We start from the raw sequence: 27064 nt of genomic DNA, 5'->3' as shown, positions 1-27064 counted from the left end.
CATAGGTTGAGTCCCAAATGGGACCGGCCCTGGCCCCGGTCAAAAGTAGGGAGCTATATAGGAATACGGTGCCATTTGGGATGCATACATACCCTGCTGCAGAGAAGCTGGCTTCATCCTCATACCCTGCGCAGAGAAGCTGGCTTCATCCTCATACCCTGTTGCAGATAAACTGGCTTCATCCTCATACCCTGCTGCAGAGAAGCTGGCCTCATCCTCATACCCTGCTGCAGAGAGGCTGTCCTCATCCTCATACCCTGCTGCAGAGAAGCTGAGTTCATCCTCATACCCTGCTGCAGAGAGGCTGGCTTCATCCTCATACCCTGCTGCAGAGAAGCTGGCTTCATCCTCATACCCTGCTGCAGAGAGGCTGTCCTCATCCTCATACCCTGCTGCAGAGAGGCTGTCCTCATCCTCATACCCTGTTGCAGATAAACTGGCTCATTCCTTCACTCTGTGGACCAGGAAAACCCTGCTAGATATTGGACCACAGTCACAGTTCTGTAGGCCTACTCTGCCAAATGTTTATATAATACAAAATGGGTCTGGGAATATTGTACACTGTAGCAACTCATTGGTATGGACTCTCTTTGACTGGCTATAAGCAGTTGAATGGGACCCACACACATTCCCACACATCCGTAGCTGGAGTCTCACTGCAATGCCATCAGATCGGAAACATGACGAAGACCCCTGGACAAGCTTCCTGGGAATTCAGGGTGAAACTATACAAACTCCCAGTAGCTCCCAGTCACTCCCTCCCACAGTCTGCTATATTGCCAGTCACTATGGCCAGGTAACACCCAGACATGGTTTCAAATAATATTTGCAATCTTTCCAATACTTTGAGTGTTTGTTCTAGCCTGTCTGGAGTGCAAGATAGAGGGGGTTTCCCGCCTATCTTGCACTCCAGACAGGTAAGCTCAATCAAGCACAGATCAAGTATTTCAAATTATTTCAAATAGTATTTGAACCCAGGTGTGGTAGCCCAGTCCCTCCCTCTCCTAGCCTGCTACGTCAATGCAGCTGGCCAGCTGGAATGCTCCAGCCAGGAGAGACAGGCCACAACAGGGCATGGAGGAGGTCAGTTCACTGGACAGACTCTAATACCACTGTGTGTGACAAAAGGTTGAGTGCATTGATTGTACCCGCACTTTATGGGCCAGTTTTGCGGACATCCTGGAATAAATAGCATGATCAATGAAGAATCTCCTTTGAAACAGAGTTTTAGTCCATGACTAAGCTCAGAAAACTTGGAAATGTGCATCTGGACACTGCACCTGTCCACTCAGGTCAGAGTGCTATCGTCGTCTGAAGGGAGAAGATGCATGTTTCTGAGGACTTGTTATTGTCGACAATAACACGAATGTTTGAATGTTGTGCGTGCATGAAAATAACCACAACAATTAGATTGAAAGTCATTTGGACTACCACAATCATATAAACATCCTCAAATAGAAACAGCTGTGTCTGCGTGTTTGTGCATGTGGTGTTGACCAAGTGTTCAGTATGGGCCTCAACATCATGTTCTAACCCGACAGAGCTATAGTGGGCAGAACCAAACCAATCAGTTATAAGTATATAGTGGGAGAGGGCATTCACAGCCACCCGCTCAGACGGGTGATGGCATACCAGCCAACCTATTTTACATGGTCCATAATTTCTCCGGATTTAGCAACCAATAGTTTTTACATGGTCCTTTGAGACGGATTTAGTGGCCAACAGTTTTTTACATGGTCCGTCATTTCTCCGGATTTAGCGAACAATAGTTTTTGCACAAGACCATTATAATGTACAGTGGGCCCGAAATTATTGGATCCCTTGATAAAGTTGAGCATAAAAGACTATAAAAAGTATACAAATAATAATAATACTAATAATGTTTTATTGTCACATACACCAGCTAGCTGCAGTGAAAGTAGTACGGCGCCTTGCTCAAGAGCACATCAATAGGTTTTTTCACTTTATCGACTTGGCTATTCGACCCAACACTCTAACCGCTAGGCTACCAGTCACCCACACTGCCTGGAGTTTCATAAACGCCATTGGCACTTAGATTGGAACCGGTGCTATGGTCAGATGACATGAAAATAGAGCTTTTTGGCCACGCACACCAGTGGTGAGTTTGGCGTTGAAAAACAGAACGATATGCAGAAAAGTACCTGATACCTATGGTAAAATATAGTGGTTCTTTCTCTGAGCAATTGTATTAGTATAAAATAATATAAATTGTTTTTTTTGTATTCAATATAGCTTTTTGCTCCTCTTTATCAAGGGATCCAATAATTTGGACCCCACTGTAAATTATCAATAATGTGTCAGGTTTACAAAGGACAAAGTAAATATTGAGTCTCTAGGTTTGGCAATCTCTATTCTTAACCCTAACCTTAAGAATATGATTCCACAAAGTAAATGCCTTCTCCTATATGTTGTGTTTAGCTACAATAGGTGTTTATAGCAGGAAAAAACTGTTATCTTCTCAACAGAGAATTGGTAGTTACAGTCTTGTCCCATCGCTGCAACCCCCGTACGGACTCAGGAGAGGCGAAGGTCGAGAGCCGTGCATCCTTCAAAACATGACCCCGCCAAACTGCACTGCTTCTTAACACAATGCTTAACCTGGAAGCCAGTTGCACCAATGTGTCGGAGAAAACACCGACCACCTGGTGACCGTATCAGCGTGCATTGTGCCCGGCCCACCACAGGAGTCGCTAGAGCTCAATGGGACAAGGACGACCCTGGGCCAATTGTGCGCCGCCTCATGAGTCTCCCGGTCGCAGCCAGCTGCGACACAGCCTGGGATTGAACCAGGATCTGTAGTGACACAGCTAACAATACGATGCAGTGCCTTAGACTGCTGCGTCACTCGGGAGGCCCCCAGAGAGAACCTTTCAGATCCTTTATATGACTGTGACACCCATGAGTCATAGAAGAATTAGACTCATGAAGACAAAAAGAAAGGTCAGATCCAACACGACAACATACCATATTTTCTGCTATCATCATCCCTGATCTAAATAGCTGACACACACTAGACATCTTTGATCTGAGCAGTTAGACCCAGGCACAAGATTCTACAGGGCTCTTCCTCCTCTACCCAGATCATCACAATACCTCCACATGAAACAGAGCTGAACCATACCTCCACAGAACCACACAGTCTAGATGCATCCTGTGAGCAGATAATGGCAACAGAGTAACCAAGGCTTAAGGTCAAGTCAGTCAATGTTTGATCATAAACTCATTCATACTGTTTACTGTACTGGCTGTTGCCAGGGACATTATCTTCTACTCACAGATGTCATATTGCTTAATTGTTTGGTTAGTTCCTCTAATGTATTGCTACAGTGCCTTCAGAAAGTACTCATAACTCTTGACTTATTCCACATGTTGTTGTGTTACAGCCTGAATTCAAAAGGACCATATTGACAAAGTGAAAAATGTATTGAAAATGAAATACAGAAATATCTCATTTACATAAGTATTCACACACCTGAGTCAATACATGTTAGAATCACCTTTGGCTGTGAGTCTTTCTGGGTAAGTTTCTAAGAACTTTGCACACCTGGAGTGTACAATATTTGCACATTATTCTTTAAAAAATGATTCAAGCTCTGTCAAGTTGGTTGTTGATCATTGTGAAATTGTGAGTGATTCCTTTCAAAGTTAGATTTGAAATACTTTTTGATTTTGGATCCCGCGACTCAGTGGGCTCAGTTGGGCTCAGTTGCTGTGAACGCCACTATGTGGATATAATGAAGCAACACCTCAAGACATCCGTCAGGAAGTTAAAGCTTGGTCGCAAATGAGTCTTCCAAATGGACAATGGCCCCAAGCATACATCCAAGTTGTGTCAAAATGGCTTAAGGACAACAAAGTCAAGGTATTGGAGTGGCCATCACAAAGCCCTGACCTCAATCCCATAGAAGATTTGTGGGCAGAACTGAAAAAGCATATGCGAGCAAGGAGGCATACAAACCTGACTCAGTTACACCAGCTCTGTCAGGAGGAATGGGCCAAAATTCACGAAACTTATTGTGGGAAGCTTGTGGAAGGCTACCCGAAACGTTTGACCCAAGTTAAACAATTTAAAGGCAATGCTACCAAATACAAATTGAGTGTATGTAAACTTCTGACCCTCTGGGAATGTGATGAAAGAATTAAAAGCTGAAATAAATCATTCTCTCTAGTATTATTCTGACATTTCACATTCTTAAAATAAAGTGGTGATCCTAACTGACCTAAGACAGGGAATCTTTACTAGGATTAAATGTCAGGAATTGTGAAAAACTGAGTTTAAATGTATTTGGCCAAGATGTATTTAAACTTCCGACTTCAACTGTAACTTAATTTATGTCCCCCTAACTGCCCTGAATACCTCTGTTGATCCTACGGCTATTGTATGTAGTAATCATGTGCCTATGAACCGGAGTAAAACTGTTAGCACTGAGGCGGTTGACTGGTTGACTGAATACAAATTGTGCCTACATTTGGGAAAAACTGAATCGATTTTGTTTGGAACAAAACATAGATTGCTTAGGGCTGGAAAGATAAAAGTAAACTGTGCAGGCAAGGAAATTGAATCTAAAACAAGTGTATTTTATCTTGGTGTGTCCCTAGATCAATCCCTTTCTGGAGACCTGACTGCTGCTAAAATTCTTTCTAAAATGGTGAACAAATAGATATCGTAACACTAGAAATTTTAACATCAAAGTGAAGAAATTCCTTGTCTCTACCTTGATTCAGTGTCATTTTGATTATGCCTGCTCTGTTTGGTCTAGTGGGCTATCAAAAAAGCTGAAATTGAGAAATAATGTTATCAGGTATATGCTGAATGTCCCCCCTAGGACCCATATAGGGGTACAGGTGTTCCAGGAGGTGGGCTTGTTGCCTTTTTTTTATTTAACTAGGCAAGTCAGTTCAGAACATTTACATTACATTTACATTTAAGTCATTTAGCAGACGCTCTTATCCAGAGCGACTTACAAATTGGTGCATTCACCTTATGATATCCAGTGGAACAACCACTTTACAATAGTGCATCTAACTCTTTTAAGGGGGAGGGGGGGGTTAGAAGGATTACTTTATCCTATCCTAGGTATTCCTTATAGAGGTGGGGTTTCAGGTATCTCCGGAAGGTGGTGATTGACTCCGCTGACCTGGCGTCGTGAGGGAGTTTGTTCCACCATTGGGGTGCCAGAGCAGCGAACAGTTTTGACTGGGCTGAGCGGGAACTGTACTTCCTCAGAGGTAGGGAGGCGAGCAGGCCAGAGGTGGATGAACGCAGTGCCCTTGTTTGGGTGTAGGGCCTGATCAGAGCCTGAAGGTACGGAGGTGCCGTTCCCCTCACAGCTCCGTAGGCAAGCACCATGGTCTTGTAGCGGATGCGAGCTTCAACTGGAAGCCAGTGGAGAGAGCGGAGGAGCGGGGTGACGTGAGAGAACTTGGGAAGGTTGAACACCAGACGGGCTGCGGCGTTCTGGATGAGTTGTAGGGGTTTAATAGCACAGGCAGGGAGCCCAGCCAACAGCGAGTTGCAGTAATCCAGACGGGAGATGACAAGTGCCTGGATTAGGACCTGCGCCGCTTCCTGTGTGAGGCAGGGTCGTACTCTGCGAATGTTGTAGAGCATGAACCTACAGGAACGGGTCACCGCCTTGATGTGAGTTGAGAACGACAGGGTGTTGTCCAGGATCACGCCAAGGTTCTTAGCACTCTGGGAGGAGGACACAATGGAGTTGTCAACCGTGATGGCGAGATCATGGAACGGGCAGTCCTTCCCCGGGAGGAAGAGCAGCTCCGTCTTGCCGAGGTTCAGCTTGAGGTGGTGATCCGTCATCCACACTGATATGTCTGCCAGACATGCAGAGATGCGATTCGCCACCTGGTTATCAGAGGGGGGAAAGGAGAAGATTAATTGTGTGTCGTCTGCATAGCAATGATAGGAGAGACCATGTGAGGATATGACAGAGCCAAGTGACTTGGTGTATAGCGAGAATAGGAGAGGGCCTAGAACAGAGCCCTGGGGGACACCAGTGGTGAGAGCACGTGGTGCGGAGACAGATTCTCGCCACGCCACCTGGTAGGAGCGACCTGTCAGGTAGGACGCAATCCAAGCGTGGGCCGCGCCGGAGATGCCCAGCTCGGAGAGGGTGGAGAGGAGGATCTGATGGTTCACAGTATCAAAGGCAGCCGATAGGTCTAGAAGGATGAGAGCAGAGGAGAGAGAGTTAGCTTTAGCAGTGCGGAGCGCCTCCGTGACACAGAGAAGAGCAGTCTCAGTTGAATGACTAGTCTTGAAACCTGACTGATTTGGATCAAGAAGGTCATTCTGAGAGAGATAGCAGGAGAGCTGGCCAAGGACGGCACGTTCAAGAGTTTTGGAGAGAAAAGAAAGAAGGGATACTGGTCTGTAGTTGTTGACATCGGAGGGATCGAGTGTAGGTTTTTTCAGAAGGGGTGCAACTCTCGCTCTCTTGAAGGCGGAAGGGACGTAGCCAGCGGTCAAGGATGAGTTGATGAGCGAGGTGAGGTAAGGGAGAAGGTCTCCGGAAATGGTCTGGAGAAGAGAGGAGGGGATAGGGTCAAGCGGGCAGGTTGTTGGGCGGCCGGCCGTCACAAGACGCGAGATTTCATCTGGAGAGAGAGGGGAGAAAGAGGTCAAAGCACAGGGTAGGGCAGTGTGAGCAGAACCAGCGGTGTCGTTTGACTTAGCAAACGAGGATCGGATGTCGTCGACCTTCTTTTCAAAATGGTTGACGAAGTCATCTGCAGAGAGGGAGGAGGGGGAAGAGGGGGAGGAGGATTCAGGAGGGAGGAGAAGGTGGCAAAGAGCTTCCTAGGGTTAGAGGCAGATGCTTGGAATTTAGAGTGGTAGAAAGTGGCTTTAGCAGCAGAGACAGAAGAGGAGAATGTAGAGAGGAGGGAGTGAAAGGATGCCAGGTCCGCAGGGAGGCGAGTTTTCCTCCATTTCCGCTCGGCTGCCCGGAGCCCTGTTCTGTGAGCTCGCAGTGAGTCGTCGAGCCACGGAGCAGGAGGGGAGGACCGAGCCGGCCTGGAGGATAGGGGACATAGAGAGTCAAAGGATGCAGAAAGGGAGGAGAGGAGGGTTGAGGAGGCAGAATCAGGAGATAGGTTGGAGAAGGTTTGAGCAGAGGGAAGAGATGATAGGATGGAAGAGGAGAGAGTAGCGGGGGAGAGAGAGCGAAGGTTGGGACGGCGCGATACCATCCGAGTAGGGGCAGTGTGGGGAGTGTTGGATGAGAGCGAGAGGGAAAAGGATACAAGGTAGTGGTCGGAGACTTGGAGGGGAGTTGCAATGAGATTAGTGGAAGAACAGCATCTAGTAAAGATGAGGTCAAGCGTATTGCCTGCCTTGTGAGTAGGGGGGGAAGGTGAGAGGGTGAGGTCAAAAGAGGAGAGGAGTGGAAAGAAGGAGGCAGAGAGGAATGAGTCAAAGGTAGACGTGGGGAGGTTAAAGTCACCCAGAACTGTGAGAGGTGAGCCATCCTCAGGAAAGGAACTTATCAGGGCGTCAAGCTCATTGATGAACTCTCCAAGGGAACCTGGAGGGCGATAAATGATAAGGATGTTAAGCTTGAAAGGGCTGGTAACTGTGACAGCATGGAATTCAAAGGAGGCGATAGACAGATGGGTCAGGGGAGAAAGAGAGAATGTCCACTTGGGAGAGATGAGGATCCCAGTGCCACCACCCCGCTGGGATGGGTGGCAATGTCAAGAACAAAATCTTATTTACAATGACAGCCTAGGAACAGTGGGATAACTGCCTTGTTCAGGGGCAGAACAACAGATTTTGACCTTGTATGTTCGGGGATTCGATCCACCAACCTTTCGGGTTACTGGACCAATACTCTAACCACTAGGGTACCTGCCTATGGATTGCAGAGTGGACCAACTTAAACTTAATAATATGTTTAACATCTTAAATGATTGTGCCCCGGGTTATATGAAAAAACACATTTATATGGTCTATAACCAACATAGTTTGTATTTGTATTTATTATGATCCCCATTAACTGCTGCCAAGGCAGTTATACAATTTTAAGAACATTACAACACATTCATTACAGAATTCACAACACACTAAGTGTGTGCCCTCAGGCCCATACTCCACTCCCACATATCTATAATGCAAAATCCATGTCTACGTGTGTGTATACTGTGTATGTTATCATGTGTTTGTATGCATGTGTCTGTGCCTATGTTTGTGTTGCTTCACAGTCCCTGCTGTTCCATAAGGTGTATTTTTATCAGCTTTTAAAATCTGATTATACTGCTTGCATCAGTTACCTGATGTGGAATAGAGTTCCATGTAGTCATGGCTCTATGTAGTACTGTGCGCTTCCCATAGTCTGTTCTGGACTTGGGGATTGTGAAGAGACCTCTGGTGGCATGTCTTGTGGTGGCATGTCTTGTGGTGTCCGAGCTGGGTGCTAGTAGTTTAAACAGACAGCTCGGTACATTCAGCTTGTCAACACTTCTTACAAAAACAAGTAATGATGAAGTCAATCTCTCTTCCACTTTGAGCCTTGAGAGATTGTCATGCATGTAATTAATGTTCGCTCTCCGTGGGTGTCCGAGCTGGGTGCTAGTATTTTAAACAGACAGCTCGGTACATTCAGCTTGTCAACACTTCTTACAAAAACAAGTAATGATGAAGTCAATCTCTCTTCCACTTTGAGCCTTGAGAGATTGTCATGCATGTAATTAATGTTAGCTCTCCGTGTACTTTTTAGGGTCAGCCGTGCTGCAGTGTTCTGAGCCAACTGCAATTTTCCCAAGTCTCTCTTTGTGGCACGTGACCACACTACTGAACTGTAGTCTAGATGGGACAAAACCATGGTATGTAGGATCTGGCTTTTTGATAGTGTTGTTAAGAAGGCAGAGCAGTGCTTTATTATGGACAGACTTCTCCCCATCTTAGCTACTGCTGTATCAATATGTTTTGATCATGACAGTTTACAATCCAGGTTTACTCCAAGCAGTTTAGTCACCTCAACTTGCTCAATTTCCACATTATTCATTATGAGATGTAGTCGAGGTTTAGGGTTTAGTGAATGATTTGTCCCAAATACAATGCTTTTAGTTAGGGAAATATTTAGGACTAACTTATTCCTTGCTACCCATTCCGAAACTAACTGCAGCTCTTTATTAAGTGTTGCAGTCATTTCAGTCACTGTAGTAGCTGACGTGTATAGTGTTGAGTCATCCGCATGCATAGACACACCGGCCTTACCCAAAGCCAGTGGCATGTAGTTAGTAAAGATTGAAAAAAGCAAGGTACCCTGGGGAATTCCTGATTCTACCTGGATTATGTATGAGAGGCTTCCATTAAAGAACACACTCTGTGTTCTGTTAGACAAGTAACTCTTTATCTACATTATAGCAGGGGGTGTAAAGCCATAGCACATACGTTTTTCCAGCAGCAGACTATGATTCATAATGTCAAAAGCCGCACGGAAGTCTAACAAAACAGCCCGCACAATCTTTTTATCATCAATTTCTCTCAGTGCTGTGCTTGTTGAATGTCCTTCACTATAAGCTTGCTGAAAGTCTGTTGTTAATTTGTTTTCAGTAAATAGCATTGTATCTGGTCAAACACCATTTTTTCCAAAAGTTTACTATGGGTTGGTAACAGGCTGATTGGTCGGCTATTTGAGCCAGTAAATCTTGCCAATGAAAAAATTAATGAGCCATCTGATTCAATGAATGATGGAGTTGAGTTTGCCTTTTTACCCAAAACTAAATTTAAGGTGCTCCACAGTGTCACGGATCCCCCCGCTACTGCTGCTCATTCTGTTCACCAGTTCCGGAGGTCGACGTCACCGGCCTTCTAGGGTGTACTGAACTGTGTCATTACGCACACCTGGTTCCAATTCCTCACTGATTGTGTTTGAATAAATGTGCCCTTTGTTTCCCCATTGGGCTGTCGATTATTGTTCCCATGTCCGTTGGTCTTGTGAGTGCCTATGCACTGTCTCAGCCTGTGCTGCGTGTTTTGTGCATTGTGTATTATGGGTCTCGTCCCGTGTCGTTCTACGAGGTTTACCCTTGCTCTTTTGTTTGGGTACATCCCAGTGTTTTGTATACGTGTTTGTTTTGGGTGTATTAAAAACCCAGATGATGTATTCCTGCGCCTGTCTCCAAATCCTTTATACCAGCGTGACAGAATAATCGACAATTAAGGGAGACAGTGGGAATGGTCCATCCGACGACGCTGCAACTGGTCCGTCCGACGACGCAACTTCAGCTGCGGCAACTGGTCCGTCCGACGACGCAACTTCAGCTGCTGCAACTGGTCCGTCCGACGACGCAACTTCAGCTGCTGCAACTGGTCCGTCCGACGACGCAACTTCAGCTGTGGCAACTGGCCCGTCCGACGACGCAACTTCAGCTGCGGCAACTGGTCCGTCCGACGACGCAACTTCAGCTGCGGCAACTGGCCCGTCCGACGACGCAACTTCAGCTGCGGCAACTGGCCCGTCCGACGACGCAACTTCAGCAGCTGCAACTGGTCCGTCCGACGACGCAACTTCAGCTACTGCAACTGGTCCGTCCGACGACGCAACTTCCGCTGCGGCAACTGGTCCGTCCGACGACGCAACTTCAGCTGCTGCAACTGGTCCGTCCGACGACGCAACTTCAGCTGCTGCAACTGGTCCGTCCGACGACGCAACTTCAGCTGCGGCAACTGGCCCGTCCGACGACGCAACTTCAGCTGCGGCAACTGGCCCGTCCGACGACGCAACTTCAGCTGCGGCAACTGGCCCGTCCGACGACGCAACTTCAGCTGCGGCAACTGGCCCGTCCGACGACGCAACTTCCGCTGCGGCAACTGGTCCGTCCGACGACGCAACTTCAGCTGCTGCAACTGGTCCGTCCGACGACGCAACTTCAGCTGCTGCAACTGGTCCGTCCGACGACGCAACTTCAGCTGCGGCAACTGGCCCGTCCGACGACGCAACTTCAGCTGCGGCAACTGGTCCGTCCGACGACGCAACTTCAGCTGCGGCAACTGGCCCGTCCGACGACGCAACTTCAGCTGCGGCAACTGGCCCGTCCGACGACGCAACTTCAGCTGCGGCAACTGGCCCGTCCGACGACGCAACTTCAGCTGCGGCAACTGGCCCGTCCGACGACGCAACTTCAGCTGCGGCAACTGGTCCGTCCGACGACGCAACTTCAGCTGCGGCAACTGGCCCGTCCGACGACGCAACTTCAGCAGCTGCAACTGGTCCGTCCGGCGCCACCGCAACTTCAGCAGCTGCAACTGGTCCGTCCGACGACGCAACTTCAGCTGCGGCAACTGGTCCGTCCGACGACGCAACTTCAGCTGCGGCAACTGGTCCGTCCGACGACGCAACTTCAGCTGCGACTGGTCCGTCCGACGACGCAACTTCAGCTGCGGCAACTGGTCCGTCCGACGACGCAACTTCAGCTGCTGCAACTGGTCCGTCCGACGACGCAACTTCAGCTGCGGCAACTGGTCCGTCCGGCGCCACCGCAACTTCAGCAGCTGCAACTGGTCCGTCCGACGACGCAACTTCAGCTGCGGCAACTGGCCCGTCCGATGACGCAACTTCAGCTGCGGCAACTGGCCCGTCCGACACCACTGCAACTGGTTCGTCCGACGCGGTCCTAATCGACCCGCACAGCGTTCCTATGATCGTTGTGGGGGGGGGGGGTACTGTCACGGATCTCTCCGGGAACTGTTGATTATGCACACGTGGTGTCCATTTCCCAATGATTAGTAATTGTATAAGTGTGCCCTTTGGTTCACCATTGAGCTGTCGATTATTGTTCCAATGTCCGTTGGTCGTGTGAGTACCTGTGCAGTGTTTTGGCTTTCGTGCCAATTTTATTGATGAGATGATTACGGGTCTCAACCCTTGTCATAATCATTGTGTGCGCTTGTGTATTTATTCAAAGTACTCCTCGCTCTTTTGTTTGGGTCTCAACCCTGTGTTTTGTATACGTGTTTGTTTGGTCTTCGTCCCCGTGCCTTTACAAAAACTGGTACGCATTCCTGCGCCTGTCTCCCGACCCTTTATACCAACGTGACACACAGCATTTTACTATCATTCTTTATATCATTTATTTGTTTCATAGTATAGTTTATTTTTATTTTGTTTAGTCACATGATTTCTCAATTTGCATTACGTTTGCCAATCGGTTATGCTGCCAGACTTATTTGCCATACATTTGCCTCATCCCACTCAAGCATAAAACTGTCCAATTCTTCATCAATCCAAGGGGATTTAACAGTTTTTACAGTCATTTTCTTAATGGGTACATGCTTATTAGTAACTGGAATAAGCAATTTCATAAATGTGTCAAGTACAGCGTCTGGTTGCTGCTCATTATACACCACAGACCAGCAAATATGCTTTACAACATCAACATAAGAATCACTACAAAACATATTGTATGACCTCTTATACACTATATTAGGCCCAGCCTTTGGAACTTTGGTTTTCCTAGATATGGTTACTATATTGGGATCAGTACATCCTATGGATTTGGATACTGCGTTAAAGCAAATTTATGCAGCATTAATAAAGATGTGATCAATACATGTTCATGATTTCCTTCATGTGCTGTTTGTAACTATTCTGGTAGGTTGATTGATAACCTGAACCAGGTTGCAAGCACTGGTTAGTTTGAAGTTTTTTCCTGAGTAGGCAGCTTGATGAAAGCCAGTCAATACTTAAATCACCCAGAAAATATACCTCTCTGTTGATATCACATTCATTATCAAGCAAGAGGGGACCCGGAAGAGACACACACAAAGGTACAGACACACGCATTGGCACATAAGCGCTAGCACACACACTCTACACACGCGTACATTGTAATATTATTGTATGGTGGTATTATACATATTGTATTGTAGATATGTAGTTGTGCAATAATGTTATATGATGTACTGTTTTATATTTCGTTTTATATGTAGTGTAAGTGCCTTAATGTGTTTGGACCACAAGAAGAATAGCTGCTGTCTTGGCCGATTTAAGTCAAACCTGTAACCATGCCACTCAGGAACATTCAATGTCGTCTTGGTAAGCAAGTCCAGTGTATATTTGGACTTGTGCTCCTGCTGAAAGGTAACTTTGTCTCTCAGTGTCTGTTGGAAAGAAGCCTGACCCAGGTTTACCTCTAGTATTTTGCCTTTGCTGAGCGCTACTCCGTTTCTTATTATTGTAATAAACTCCCCAGTTCTTGCCAATGACAAGCATACCCATAATACGATGCAGCCACCAACATGCTTAAAAATTTGAAGAGTGGTACTCAGTGATGTGTTTTGTTGGATTTGCCCTAAACATAATGTATCCTATTCAGGACTTAAAGTTAATTTCTTTGCCACATTTCTTGCAGTTTTACTTCAGTGCCTTATTGCAAACAGGATGCATGTTTTGAAATATTTGTAATCTATACAGGCTTCCTTCTTTTCACTCTGTCAATTAAGTTAGTATTGTGGAGTAACTATAATGTTGTTGATCCATCCTTAGTTTTCTCTTATCACAGCCATTAAACTTTGTCATTGTTTTAAAGTCACCATTGGCTTCATGGTGAAATCCTAGAGCGGTTTCCTTCCTCTCTTGTAGTGACTAGGTGTATTGATACACCATCCAAAGTGTAATTAATAACTTCACCGTGCTCAATGAGGTAATATTCAATGTCTGCTTTTTTGCAAGGCATTGGAAACCCTCCCTGGTCTTTGTGGTTGAGTCTGTGTTTGAAATTAATTTCTCGACTGAGGGACCTTACAGATAATTGTATGTGTGGGGTACAGAGATGAGTCATTCAAAAATCATGTTAGACACTATTATTGCAATTTATTATGTGACTTGTTAAGCATATTTTTACTCCTAAACTTATTTCGGTTTGCTTTAACAAAGGGGTTGAATAATTATTGACTCAAGACATTTCAGCTTTTCATTTTAAATTATTTTGTAAACATTTCTAATTCCAATTTGACATTATGGAGTATTGTGTGTAGGCCAGTAACACAAATCTACATTTAATAAATCCAGGCTGTAACACAACAAAATGTGGAAAAGGTCAAGGAGTGTGAATACTTTCTGAAGGCACTGTAGGTCACCTACTGTATCAAGGTTCAGGTGGGGCTGATAGCTTGTCATGCTCCCAACACACTGCGCCTAATGTGGTGTTCTGAGCTGTCTTGACTTGCATGTCGTATTTAGGATCAAAACAATAATTCAGTGAATGACACAGCCCAGGTATGTTACATACCTAGGGAATAGTCCACAAAATCAACCCTCTGGAATGTAGGAACACTGTGGTGTGCTAGTCTAGAACAACAATATTAGGCACCCTTTACACAGCTTGCTAAATGTGTTATTAAGTCAAGCAACACCAGAGTTACTCCCTGACTGAGTCCAGCACCTTGCCATGTCCTTACACACGGACAGACTGACAGACATTAGCCAGTGCTCATGTCCTCACACACACTAGCAGAGCAGGGCAGGGCTGCTGCTGGATCAAGCTATAGGCTGTTTAGATAACCATGACAGACTATGGCTCTTTTCATACAGGAACTAGGAACTTTCTGACTGTCATTCACAATGTCAATCTTCACCAGCCTTCATGTGGTCAACATCCACCATCATAACACTGTGTGTCCAGATGTTCTCATTCTTAGAGTGAGTTTCCACCACCACTCCTACTACAGTATCCACTCCACTAGATCTAGTCCAGGGCATTATGTGAGGCTTGCTGCCGCTTAAGGCTGTGTCAGCAAGCCGCACATAACACCCTGGACTAGAGCTACCATTCCTCCTCCTACCTCCAGCTATCCTCCGGACCAGCTGTTGCCGGGCAATTATGCGTCCCAGGCGGTATCCGGAGCGACGGCGGTGGTGGTCCATCCTTAGGTAGATATCCTGGCTCTCTTGGGTCATACTGCCCAGACAATCCTGGCTGTCCTGACTCATACTGCTGCCCAGACACTCACTGCCTGGTCCCTGGGACTCAGAGTGACTGTCAGACAGATCCCTGTACATGACTACTACTACAGCACTGGCACTGCTAGACTGACACACACACACTACACTGGCCCCTGAGTGATAAACACACTCCCTCAGACAGGATCCAGCAGCAGAAGGCTTCACATCCAGGCGCTAGCAGCCCGGTGTGATCTGAAAGGCTGGGGCTTGGAAGGAGAGCTGAGAGGCTAGAGGGGAGGGAGGAGGAGTGCCAGCTACACCTCTCCAGGTCAGGTGATCAGACAGCAGCCAGTGGCAGATCAGTACTTTGAGTACTGCCCACCTTGCTGAGCTCTATCCAGTGTCTGTCTGTGTGAGAGAGGGAGCGGAACTGACTGAAAGCCTGAACGCTGGTCTGGAGGGAAATATAAATACCAGAAGAAAGCCTGTGAACTGACTAAGGGAGGAGGACGAGACAGGGAGGAGGACATGGGAGGGCTTAGAAAAACAGTATTGTTAGGACCCGCCCTGCCCAAAACAATCCTCCGCTGTGGAGTGTGGACCTGCACACAAGTGGCAAGTACATTTGTTTTTTACATTTAACCTTTATTTAACTAGGCAAGTCAGTAAAAAACAAATTCTTATTTACAATGACGACCTACAAGTTTACTCAGGAGATGGGAGTCTCTCTACCATGCTGACAAATGGACTCAGGTAAAAGACAGAGGAGAAAGAACACCAGATAATGCGTGCAGAGCAGAATTAGGCCGATACCCGCCTAATACAACCACCTAAAAGGAAGCGATTCCCAAACCTTCCATAACAAAGCCATCACCTACAGAGAGATGAACCTGGAGAAGAGTCCCCTAAGCAAGCTGGTCCTGGGGCTCTGTTCACAAACACAAACACACCCCACAGAGCCCCAGGACAGCAACACAATTAGACACAATCAAATCATGAGAAAACAAAAAGATAATTACTTGATACATTGGAAAGAATTAACAAAAAAACAGAAAACTAGAATGCTATTTGGCCCTTAACAGAGAGTACACAGTAGCAGAATACCTGACACCTGTGACTGACCCAAACCTAAGGAAAGCTTTGACTATGTACAGTCTCAGTGAGCATAGCCGTGCTATTGAGAAAGGCCACTGTAGGCAGACCTGGCTCTCAAGAGAAGACAGGCTATGTGCACACTGCCCACAAACTGAGGTGGAAACTGAGCTGCACTTCCTAACCTCCTGCCCAATGTATGACCATATTAGAGACACATATTTCCTTCAGATTACACAGATCCACAAAGAATTTGAAATCAAACCCGATTTTGATCAACTCCCATATCTACTGGGTGAAATACCACAGTGTGCCATCACAGCAGCAAGATTTGTGACCTGTTGCCACAAGAAAAGGGCAACCAGTGAAGAACAAACACCATTGTAAACACAACTCATATTTATGCTTATTTATTTTCCCTTTTGTACTTTAACACTTTGTACATCGTTACAACACTGTATATATACATAATATGACATTTGTAATGTCTTTATTCTTTTGGAACTTCTGTGAGTGGAATGTTTTCACTTTTGTATATTATCTACTTCACTTGCTTTGGCAATGTTAAAATATGTTTCCCATGCCAATAAAGCCCCTTGAATTGTATTGAAAGAATTAAGAGAGTGAAAAGAAGGAGAGAGATGAACGAGAGAGAGAATGCTAATCTCTCCTCCCCAAACTCATCATTCCCCAACAACCCCCTCTCTACCCCAGGCCCCCGCCCACACCCGTTCTCTAACACCACTCCCAGCCCGTCTCCATTCACAGTGGTGTTCAACAGGACAGGAAGCCTGTGGCACCTTGTGAAGAAGAAACCATTGGGCCTAAACACCGGTATTATAATGAATCTCAACACTACACAACTGGTTAATACAGACCCCAACAGCCATGCTACTGCCACAACACTACAGCCGCTAGAATCTGAGATTGAGATATGATGATAAGATACAGTTGGCAACAGTGAAGTTTAAACTAAATAGTAATAAAAGTAGATCTTGAGACTTGATAACCTTCCAGTAGTTGAGTTTGGAACAGGATGGAACAACAGAAGTCATCATTCGCATTTAAAACAGAGTCCACATCCTTGCAAACAGAGCAGACCCACCCACTCCCAGTCTCAGCGGGCCACTCTGGTGCTGTCACCCCTCTCAACATACAGCCTGCCTGTGTCCAGCAGCACAGGGCTCCACATGGAACTGGCGCTGCTAGAGGGCACACCACCAAGCTAAACAGTCAAAGGGTGCCTCCCAAATGTAGGGTTGGGTAGGTTACTTTCTAAATGTAATCCGTTACAGTTACTAGTTACTTGTCCAAAATTGTCATCAGTAACGTAACTTTTGGATTACCCAAACTCAGTAGCGTAATCTGATTACATTCAATTATTTTTAGATTACTTTCCCCTTAAGAGGCATTAGAAGAAGACAAAAATGTACACTACCGTTCAAAAGTTTGGGGTCACTTAGAAATGTCCTTGTTTTTGAAAGAAAAGCAAAAAAAAAAGTCCATTAAAATAACATCAAATTGATCAGAAATACAGTGTAGACATTGTTAATGTTGTAAATGACTATTGTAGCTGGAAACCGCAGATTTTTTATGAAATATCTACATAGGCATACAGAGGCCCATTATCAGCAACCATCACTCCTGTGTTCCAATGGTACGTTGTGTTAGCTAATTCAAGTTTATAATTTTCAAAGGCCTATGAATTTAATTGTTTTTATCGGCATGAATTAGATTTTGCAATAAAAGCCCCACTTTTAATCCATAGGCTGGGATCCGCACTATGCAGCTGTTGCAAGAGCATATTTTTCACTGGCTGTCCACTGGTTTCAAAAACAATGATTGATATGCAGCTTAAACTGATTTGAATTCAACCATTATTGGGTTCAAATACACATTTAGATTTGTGAACCGCCATCCACAACAACCACAATCCGTAAGGCGCAAATAGCTAAATGAGAGAGCAGCAGTGTGATTCACATCAATGCGCTATGTAGATTTCAATAATAAGTGATATCCGTATCGCCGTAGACTACACCACTGCTGTCATCCTTACCTCCAAGCGTTTATTCAAGTTGGATAATCTTTGGATGCCGACAGCAGTCACACCATTGGAAGACATACGTAGCTTGGACTGTAGCCTACAAAAGCCTATTCTTGCTCTTTTCCCGGTATCCATCAAACACATTTGGTGTGTCGTCATAGTGGTCTGACTTGTGGTCAGACGCGCTCAGGTGGAACAAACTTAAACTTCCGCCTTTTTTCAACGCTGATTTTAATGTCATTGAGAAAACAGTGTCAAAGTTTTTTTCTGAATTTAAATTAATCCTCAAGTTATCATCTAGTTTTTCAAAGGCTATCTGTAATCTGATTACAATACTTCTGCTGGGAGTGTAACGGATTACAGTTACCGTCTTTGTAATCCCTTACATGTAACAGATTACATGTAATCCGTTACTCCCCAACCCTGCCCAAATAGTACCCTATTCCCTATAGTGCTCTGGTCAAAAGTAGTGCACTAAATGGGGAATAGGGTGGTGCCATTTGGGATGCAGACAAACAGTCAAACAGCCCCTGTCCCTCTGGCTGGCAGGACCCTCCCTGGGCAACAAAGACCACCATTCACCCACAGCTCCCTTCACTTCAGAGCCCCACAACCCTCTATATGCTTTCATGCACTACCTCTGGCTTTGACTAGCTACCCCCCCACCCCACACACACACACACACACACCAGGAGCTGTTATACTGTGGTACTGTGGATAAACTGTTTGTTCAGGTATTGGGTGGTGCTGTGACATTGTGCAAATGATTTCATGTGTTGACTCTACTGTTAATCACACACACACACACACACACACCACACACACACACACACAAACTAAGTGTCAGGACCCGGTGCGAGAAACAGTCACTAATAATCAGCAGAACCCAGAAGATGAGGCAGACACAGTAGTTCTAGAGATGGTGGTTTAATTAAAGAACAAAATCTTCAGGCCAAAATCTAAATCCACAATGTCCAAAATAAAGCCAAGAGGCACAAAATGGATATCCTCAAAAATACAAAGAAAACTCCACAAAGTGGTAAAAAACAGCAGGGAAAAACAAACCTCAAAAGACTACTCAAAATTACACAAGAACTAAACCAGAGAACCTCTGGAAAATCCAATCCGAGAAATATATGTTTCACACAAAAAGGCTTGGTCTGGGGCTGGGTGCTAACATACAAACACTGAGCAAAGAACTGAGGAACACACAGGGTTTAAATACAAACAAGGGAACGACCTACAGGTGCAAACAATAAAAGAGCAAGGAAAAAACAAAAGGTTCAAAAAAGGTGCAATGGGGACATCTAGTGACAAAACCAGAACAGTCCTGGCCAAAACCTGACACTAAGGGTGTTAGTTCATGGAAGTGAGGGGGTGGAGGTCCCTGTCTCTGCTGTGTTGGGTGGCTGCACTGCTCTGAGCATTCCTGTAGTCTGAGATATGTGATGCTAGGTGCTCTGTGGTGCTAGGTGCTACAGTATGTGGTGCTAGGTGGTCTGTGGTGCTAGGTGGTCTGTGGTTCTATGTGCTCTGTGGTGCTAGGTACTATGTGATGCTAGGTGCTCTGTGGTGCTAGGTGCTACAGTATGTGGTGCTAGGTGGTCTGTGGTGCTAGGTGGTCTGTGGTTCTACGTGCTCTGTGGTGCTAGGTACTATGTGGTGCTAGGTGCTCTGTGGTGCTAGGTGCTACAATATGTGGTCCTAGGTGCTCTGTGATGCTAGGTGCTCTGTGGTGCTAGGTGCTCTGTGGTTCTACGGGCTCTGTGGTGCTAGGTACCATGTGGTGCTAGGTGCTCTGTGGTGCTAGGTGCAGTATGTGGTGCTAGGTGCTCTGTGTCTCTAGGTGCTATGTGTTGCTATCTGCTCTGTGGTGCTAGGTGCTATGTGTTGGTAGGTGCTGTGTGGTGTTAGGTGCTATGTGGTGCTAGGTGCTATGTGGTGCTAGGTGCTCTGTGTCGGGTACTACATGTGGTCCTCTATGTGGTGTGATCCGTGTGTTGGCTGCTACGACAACTGTAACCCTTATCAAATCTGCCCAAACAAGCCATGTCTGCCCTGACAATTGCCCATAATATATTTTTATTATTTATCCCAACAGGTAGTAGGGATGGAACCAGGGTTGGAGATAGTATTACTAGGTGGTTGGAACCAGGGTTGGAGATAGTATTACTAGGTGGCTGGAACCAGGGTTGGAGATAGTATTACTAGGTGGCTGGAACCAGGGTTGGAGATAGTATTACTAGGTGGCTGGAACCAGGGTTGGAGATAGTATTACTAGGTGGCTGGAACCAGGGTTGGAGATAGTATTACTAGGTGGCTGGAACCAGGGTTGGAGATAGTATTACTAGGTGGCTGGAACCAGGGTTGGAGATAGTATTACTAGGTGACTGGAACCAGGGTTGGAGATAGTATTACTAGGTGGCTGGAACCAGGGTTGGAGATAGTATTACTAGGTGGCTGGAACCAGGGTTGGAGATAGTATTACTAGGTGGCTGGAACCAGGGTTGGAGATAGTATTACTAGGTGGTTGGAACCAGGGTTGGAGATAGTATTACTAGGTGGTTGGAACCAGGGTTGGAGATAGTATTACTAGGTGGTTGGAACCAGGGTTGGAGATAGTATTACTAGGTGGTTGGAACCAGGGTTGGAGATAGTATTACTAGGTGGTTGGAACCAGGGTTGGAGATAGTATTACTAGGTGGTTGGAACCAGGGTTGGAGATAGTATTACTAGGTGACTGGAACCAGGGTTGGAGATAGTATTAGTAGGTGGCTGGAACCAGGGTTGGAGATAGTATTACTAGGTGGCTGGAACCAGGGTTGGAGATAGTATTACTAGGTGGCTGGAACCAGGGTTGGAGATAGTATTACTAGGTGACTGGAACCAGGGTTGGAGATAGTATTACTAGGTGGCTGGAACCAGGGTTGGAGATAGTATTACTAGGTGGTTGGAACCAGGGTTGGAGATAGTATTACTAGGTGGTTGGAACCAGGGTTGGAGATAGTATTACTAGGTGGTTGGAACCAGGGTTGGAGATAGTATTACTAGGTGGTTGGAACCAGGGTTGGAGATAGTATTACTAGGTTGCTGGAACCAGGGTTGGAGATAGTATTACTAGGTGACTGGAACCAGGGATGGAGATAGTATTAATAGGTGGCTGGACCAGGGTTGGAGATAGTATTACTAGGTGGCTGGAACCAGGGTTGAAGATAGTATTACTAGGTGGTTGGAACCAGGGTTGGAGATAGTATTACTAGGTGGTTGGAACCAGGGTTGGAGATAGTATTACTAGGTGGTTGGAACCAGGGTTGGAGATAGTATTACTAGGTGGTTGGAACCAGGGTTGGAGATAGTATTACTAGGTTGCTGGAACCAGGGTTGGAGATAGTATTACTAGGTTGCTGGAACCACTGTTGGAGATAGTATTACTAGGTGACTGGAACCAGGGTTGGAGATAGTATTACTAGGTGGCTGGACCAGGGTTGGAGATAGTATTACTAGGTGGCTGGAACCAGGGTTGGAGATAGTATTACTAGGTGGCTGGAACCAGGGTTGGAGATAGTATTACTAGGTGGTTGGAACCAGGGTTGGAGATAGTATTACTAGGTGGCTGGAACCAGGGTTGGAGATAGTATTACTAGGTGGCTGGACCAGGGTTGGAGATAGTATTACTAGGTGGCTGGAACCAGGGTTGGAGATAGTATTACTAGGTGGCTGGAACCAGGGTTGGAGATAGTATTACTAGGTGGCTGGAACCAGGGTTGGAGATAGTATTACTAGGTGGTTGGATTCAGGACTGATCAGAGGCAACTGGGTAAATGTTTAGGCTCTGGTCTGGTATGAAGTGGGGAGTGACTCAGAGAGAAACGCTGGGAGCCCTGCATGACTCTGGCTTTGGTCTGGCTCCTATCCTGCGGTAGCTTCAGAATCACTGATGAATTCCACCCCATGATCCAAATAACCAACCTGTTAGACTGGGTATGATGCTGGGCTGCAGTAGGAATGTCATGTTTGATTGTAAGAACTGAAGACATTTCAAAGAGAGAAAGCCCAGGACCAATATGACCGTAGCAGGTGCTTTCACTTTGAGGACAGTCTTGGCTGGGAGTCTCTTATTCACGCCAAGCACATGTTCTAGAGCAGGTTCCAGCTGAAGAGAGACTCTATCCCTCAATGTCAGCCAGGTCTTCTCATGGAGCTGGATTATAGGACATGTAACTATTGTTTCTGTAATAGATGTCAGAATTACTCCTCAGTGAAAACAACCTACAGGCATCTCTATGACCAGACCATTTCCAAAGAGGTGCTGTTACTTAATGGTCTCATAAAAATGTAATAGATGTGTTAAAATTATGACTCATTATGACAGTTAAAAGAAATAGAACACCAGCCAGCCAAGTCTGATCGACGCATGCACACACACAGGCCAGACAGTCAGCTGTATCCAGCCAAGTCTGATCGACGCATGCACACACACAGGCCAGACACTCAGCTGTATCCAGCCAAGTCTGATCGACGCATGCACACACACAGGCCAGACACTCAGCTGTATCCAGCCAAGTCTGATCGACGCATGCACACACACAGGCCAGACAGTCAGCTGTATCCAGCCCAGCCCATAAACAGCCCCTCATTGTTTAGAGTGCTTCTAAACAGACAGCAGGCCAAGGCTAGTAGGAGGTCCAATGGCTGGGCTGCTAGATACATGGCACCATGGCATATCACCAGGATACAAATAAGGAATAGAATGTTGGATTCATGTGTCAACCCTTCAAACAACGCAGCAACAACAAAGCAACAATGCAGCCACAGGGCTCTAAAGGCAGTTAAATCCGAGAGGTGTTTCAGTACTCCACGGCTGAGATGGACTGACAGGGTTTAAACAACATTAAATACGCAGAGACTCATTTACATTTTACATTTAAGTCATTTAGACAGACATGTTGCTAAAACAAGACAAAGACAATATTGTGAAGGTTGATCACATACTGTGCAGTGCATTCGGAAAGTATTCAGACCCCTTTACTTTTTCTACATTTTGTTACGTTACAGCTTTATTCTAAAATTGATTAAATTCAATTTTTTCCTCATCAATCTACACGCAATACCCAGTAATGTCAAAGCAAAAACACGTTTTTAAAAATGTTTGCTAATTTATTAAAAATAAAAAACTGAAATATCACATTTACAAAAGTATTCACACCCTTTACTCAGTAATTTGTGGTAGCACCTTTGGCAGCGAGTTCAGCATTGAGTCTTCTTGGGTATGATGCTACAAGAGTGGCACAACTGTATTTGGCGAGTTTCTCCCATTCTTCTCTGCAGATCCTCTCAAGCTCTGTCAGGTTGGATGGGGAGCGTCGCTGCACAGCTATTTTCAGGTCTCTCCAGAGATGTTCGATCGGGTTCAAGTCCAGGCTCTGGCTGGGCCACTCAAGGACATTCAGACACTTGTCCCTAAGCCACTCCTGCGTTGGCTTGGCTGTGTGCTTAGGGTTGTTGTCTTGTTGTGAACCTTCGCCCCGGTCTGAGGTCCTGAGCACTCTGGATCAGATTTTCATCAAAGAACTCTCTGTACTTTGCTCCGTTCATCTTTCCCTCGATCCTGACTAGTCTCCCACTCCCTGCCACTGAAAAACACCCCCACAGTATGTTGCTGCCACCACCATGCTTCACCGTGGGGATGGTGCCAGGTTTCCTCCAGACGTGATGCTTGGCATTCAGGCCAAAGAGTTCAATCTTGGTTTCATCAGACCAGAGTATCTTGTTTCTCATGGTCTGAGAGGCCTTAGTCTTTAGGTGCCTTTTGGCAAACTCCAAGCGTGCTGTCATGTGCTTTTTCCTGAGGAGTGGCTTCCGTCTGACCACTCTACCATAAAGGCCTGATTGCTGGAGTGCTGCAGAGGTGGTTGTCCTTCTGGAAGGTTCTCCCTTCTCCACAGAGGAACTCTAGAGCTCTGTCAGAGTGACCATCGGGTTCTTGGTCACTTCCCTGACCAAGGCCCGTGCTCAGTTTGGCCAAGTGGCCAGCTCTAGGAAGATTCTTGGTAGTTCCTAACTTCTTCCATTTAAGAATGATGGAGGCCACTGTGTTCTTGGGGGCCTTCAATGCTACAGACATTTTTTGGTACCCTTCCCCAGATCTGTGCCTCAACACAATCCAGTCTCTAACCTCTACAGACAATTCCTTTGACCTCATGACTTGGTTTTTGCTCTGACATGCACTGTCAACCGTGGGACCTTATATAGACAGGTGTGTGCCTTTCCAAATCATGTCCAATCAATTGAATTTACCACAGGTGTACTCCAATCAAGTTGTAGGAACATCTCAAGGATGATCAATGGAAACATGATGCACCTGAGCTCAATTTTGAGTCTCATAGCAAAGGGTCTGAATACACTATATCCTCTATCGTGTTGCAATAAAATTAGCTTATAGCGGCGGTTTGCCGGACACAGATTAAGCCTAGTCCTGGACTAAAAACCAAACTCAATGGAAAATCACAATTGAAAGTGCTATATAGTCCAGGACTGTGTCCAGGAAACCAGCCCATATTATTGCAATAAGAAGACATAACTGGCACCAATCTGATTCAATTACAATCTCCTGGGACAGTTGAGGTCAACATCTATCACTTAAATTATAACATCATTATAACACTGAAATACAGATGGAGAACAGATCCCTTTAAAATATTTAATAACCTACTAGACTACTGTCCTGCTGTATGTATGGATAATTTGACTGGCACCCCCTAGTGGTGTACTGGGCTCCCTACACACACACACAATGATTCAGCAGCTCTTTTGAAAATACAATATCATTCTCCCAGCAAACAGCTCCAGCTATATTTTAAATATCTGGCAGAAAGTTACCTGAAGGAAATAACTCTCAGTGGATGTGTCCCAAATGGCATCCTATTCCCTGTATAGTGCACTACTTTTTACCATAGCCTTATGGGCCTTGGTCAAAAGTTGAGCACTATAAAGGGAATTCATTTTTTATTTTATTTCACCTTTATTTAACCAGGTAGTTGAGAACAAGTTCTCATTTACAACTGCGACCTGGCCAAGATAAAACAAAGCAGTGTGACACAAACAACAACACAGAGTTACACATGGGATAAACAAACATACAGTCAATAACACAATAGAGAAAAAAATATATATATATTTTTTTAAAGTCTATATACAGTGAAAGTTATTTGGGATGCATATTCTGCACATTTGAATTATGAGGCAAACTAATCCAGGAAACACCTCTAACCATTAAGTATAGCCTTCAGCAGCAGTGACAGTAGGGGGTCTGGTCTCTAACCCACCGTTTCATACATCTTCTACTACAGGCTTAGCACAAACTCACATTGGGATAATAATGGATCTTGCTTTGGTGCTCCATGTGAGAACATTACTTACATATGTTGTGATATTGTTTTGCTTTCAATCCAAATCAATCATTACAACCAACCAGCAGTGAATAAAAAGTACAACTGTATTGCAAATTATAAATTATTATTATTATTGTAAATTAGAAGATCTTTAAAAAAAACGAAATAAGAGCAAGGTAAGTCACATGTGAAACTAAGGTAAGTACACCTGGTGAACACGTGTTAATGGATATGAATACTGTAGAAGACTAATTATGAGGACAACTGTGCAGAATGTATTCTGTGCATGTAGGCTGCGTTAACACAGACAGCCCAATTCTGATATTTTTTTTCACTAATTGGTCTTTTGACCAATCAGATCAGCTCTGAAAAAGATCTGATGTGAAAAGTCAAAAGACCAATTCTTGGGAAAAATATCAGATTTGGGCTGCCTTTGTCAATCCACCAATCAGCGGTACGATGTATTGTTTAAAGCAGCAATCAGCAGTAGGAACAATAACAAAGTGTTTTCCGCGTACCTGTTTCGTTAAAAAGCTGAGTGGTGGGGCTGGACAACCACTCAAATTCATAGACAGAGTTATGGATTCAAGGACCGACTATCCATGATATCACAATTATAGTTGTAACCATGTTTTGAGGCTATATCGTTTTTGTTACATTAACTGTGTTTACAGACATTGCAGTAAAACAAGTTTATATTTTGGGTTCTGATGGGGTATGACAGTTTAACTAAACTCATATGAGGCATTTATAAGATATACTCTTCAAGAATCAATGGGTAGGGTTACATATCATTAATGTATACGTCCAAAAAATGGATCTAGCAACTGCTGATTGCCCCTTCAACATTCAATTGATTGATTAGAGAGAAAATGAACTACAACAGCCAAGTTTGTAACTTAGTGAGCTTATTAAGCTACTTGTTTAATAAAATCATGTTGGAAAACAGTTATATGCTGGGCTCTATCTGTGTAAAATATATTTTTTGTATCTAATAAAGTTAAGAATGGCTATTTTCTAACAGCATAAATAAATATAGTGTGCATTCAATACTACACCGATACTTTTTGGAGACTGACCTGCGAGTCTTCGCTCCCTGACATTTTTCCATAGTAGATCCCAGGCTTTCGACGTGGAATCGCGCAGCGTCTCACTGAAACACCGCCGCAGCTTCAGTTTCATCGATTTGCGCTTAGTTGTCATAGTAAATCCGTGTGTCCATCATAATAAAACAAATCCCGATCCTCATTAACCCGTTATTGCGTCTTTCCTCTGAATGCACCACCCCTGCGCTCGCGCCGATGCGTCTTCACCTGATTAGGACTGAGTTACAGTCGCAGAGTAGAGTGTAACCATTAATTAACCCGCAATACATTTAACCAACGAACAGATACATGTTCCGTATTAAGTATCCATCTTTGCCAAGTCCTTCAATTAAACGATATTTGATTCGGCAGCCCCGGTGCCAGACAAAGCTGGGAGCAGATGTGTGGCTGTTTGAAGTTTCCACCACGGTGACGGTCAGTCTATACTCACAGATAGACTACACTAGCTGCTCTCTCTCCCTCCCTTTATCTTTCACCCCTCCACTTCCCTCCCTTCTACCCTCT

General features: G+C 45.2%; 2 protein-coding genes across 5 annotated transcripts in view; one reads left to right on the top strand and one right to left on the bottom strand.

Moving 5' to 3' along the window:
* LOC139548895 (stAR-related lipid transfer protein 13-like) overlaps positions 1–27064 on the bottom strand; it is a 131897-nt gene that overhangs the window by 41518 nt on the left and 63315 nt on the right. The window contains exon 1 of one of the 4 annotated variants that reach the window (XM_071358828.1): positions 26534–26979. The exons of 2 other annotated variants lie outside the window; for them this stretch is intronic. In XM_071358828.1, the coding sequence (XP_071214929.1) occupies positions 26534–26657 (124 nt within the window). In that variant the 5' untranslated portion in view covers positions 26658–26979. Of the gene's footprint in view, positions 1–14827; positions 15156–26533; positions 26980–27064 lie in introns of those variants that run through there. One more of the 4 variants, XM_071358827.1, reaches the window with a different exon arrangement.
* On the top strand, positions 1021–11736 carry LOC139549770 (polysialoglycoprotein-like). Its single transcript, XM_071360534.1, has 2 exons — positions 1021–1083; positions 10207–11736. The coding sequence occupies exons 1-2, from the start codon at positions 1021–1023 to the stop codon at positions 11734–11736; spliced, it is 1593 nt and encodes a 530-aa protein (XP_071216635.1).

This window comes from Salvelinus alpinus, chromosome 22 (genome assembly GCF_045679555.1).
Source record: "Salvelinus alpinus chromosome 22, SLU_Salpinus.1, whole genome shotgun sequence".
Taxonomy (NCBI): Eukaryota; Metazoa; Chordata; class Actinopteri; order Salmoniformes; family Salmonidae; genus Salvelinus; species Salvelinus alpinus.
Note: the sequence above shows the minus strand (reverse complement) of the source record. Positions and strands in the feature narration are given on the sequence as shown.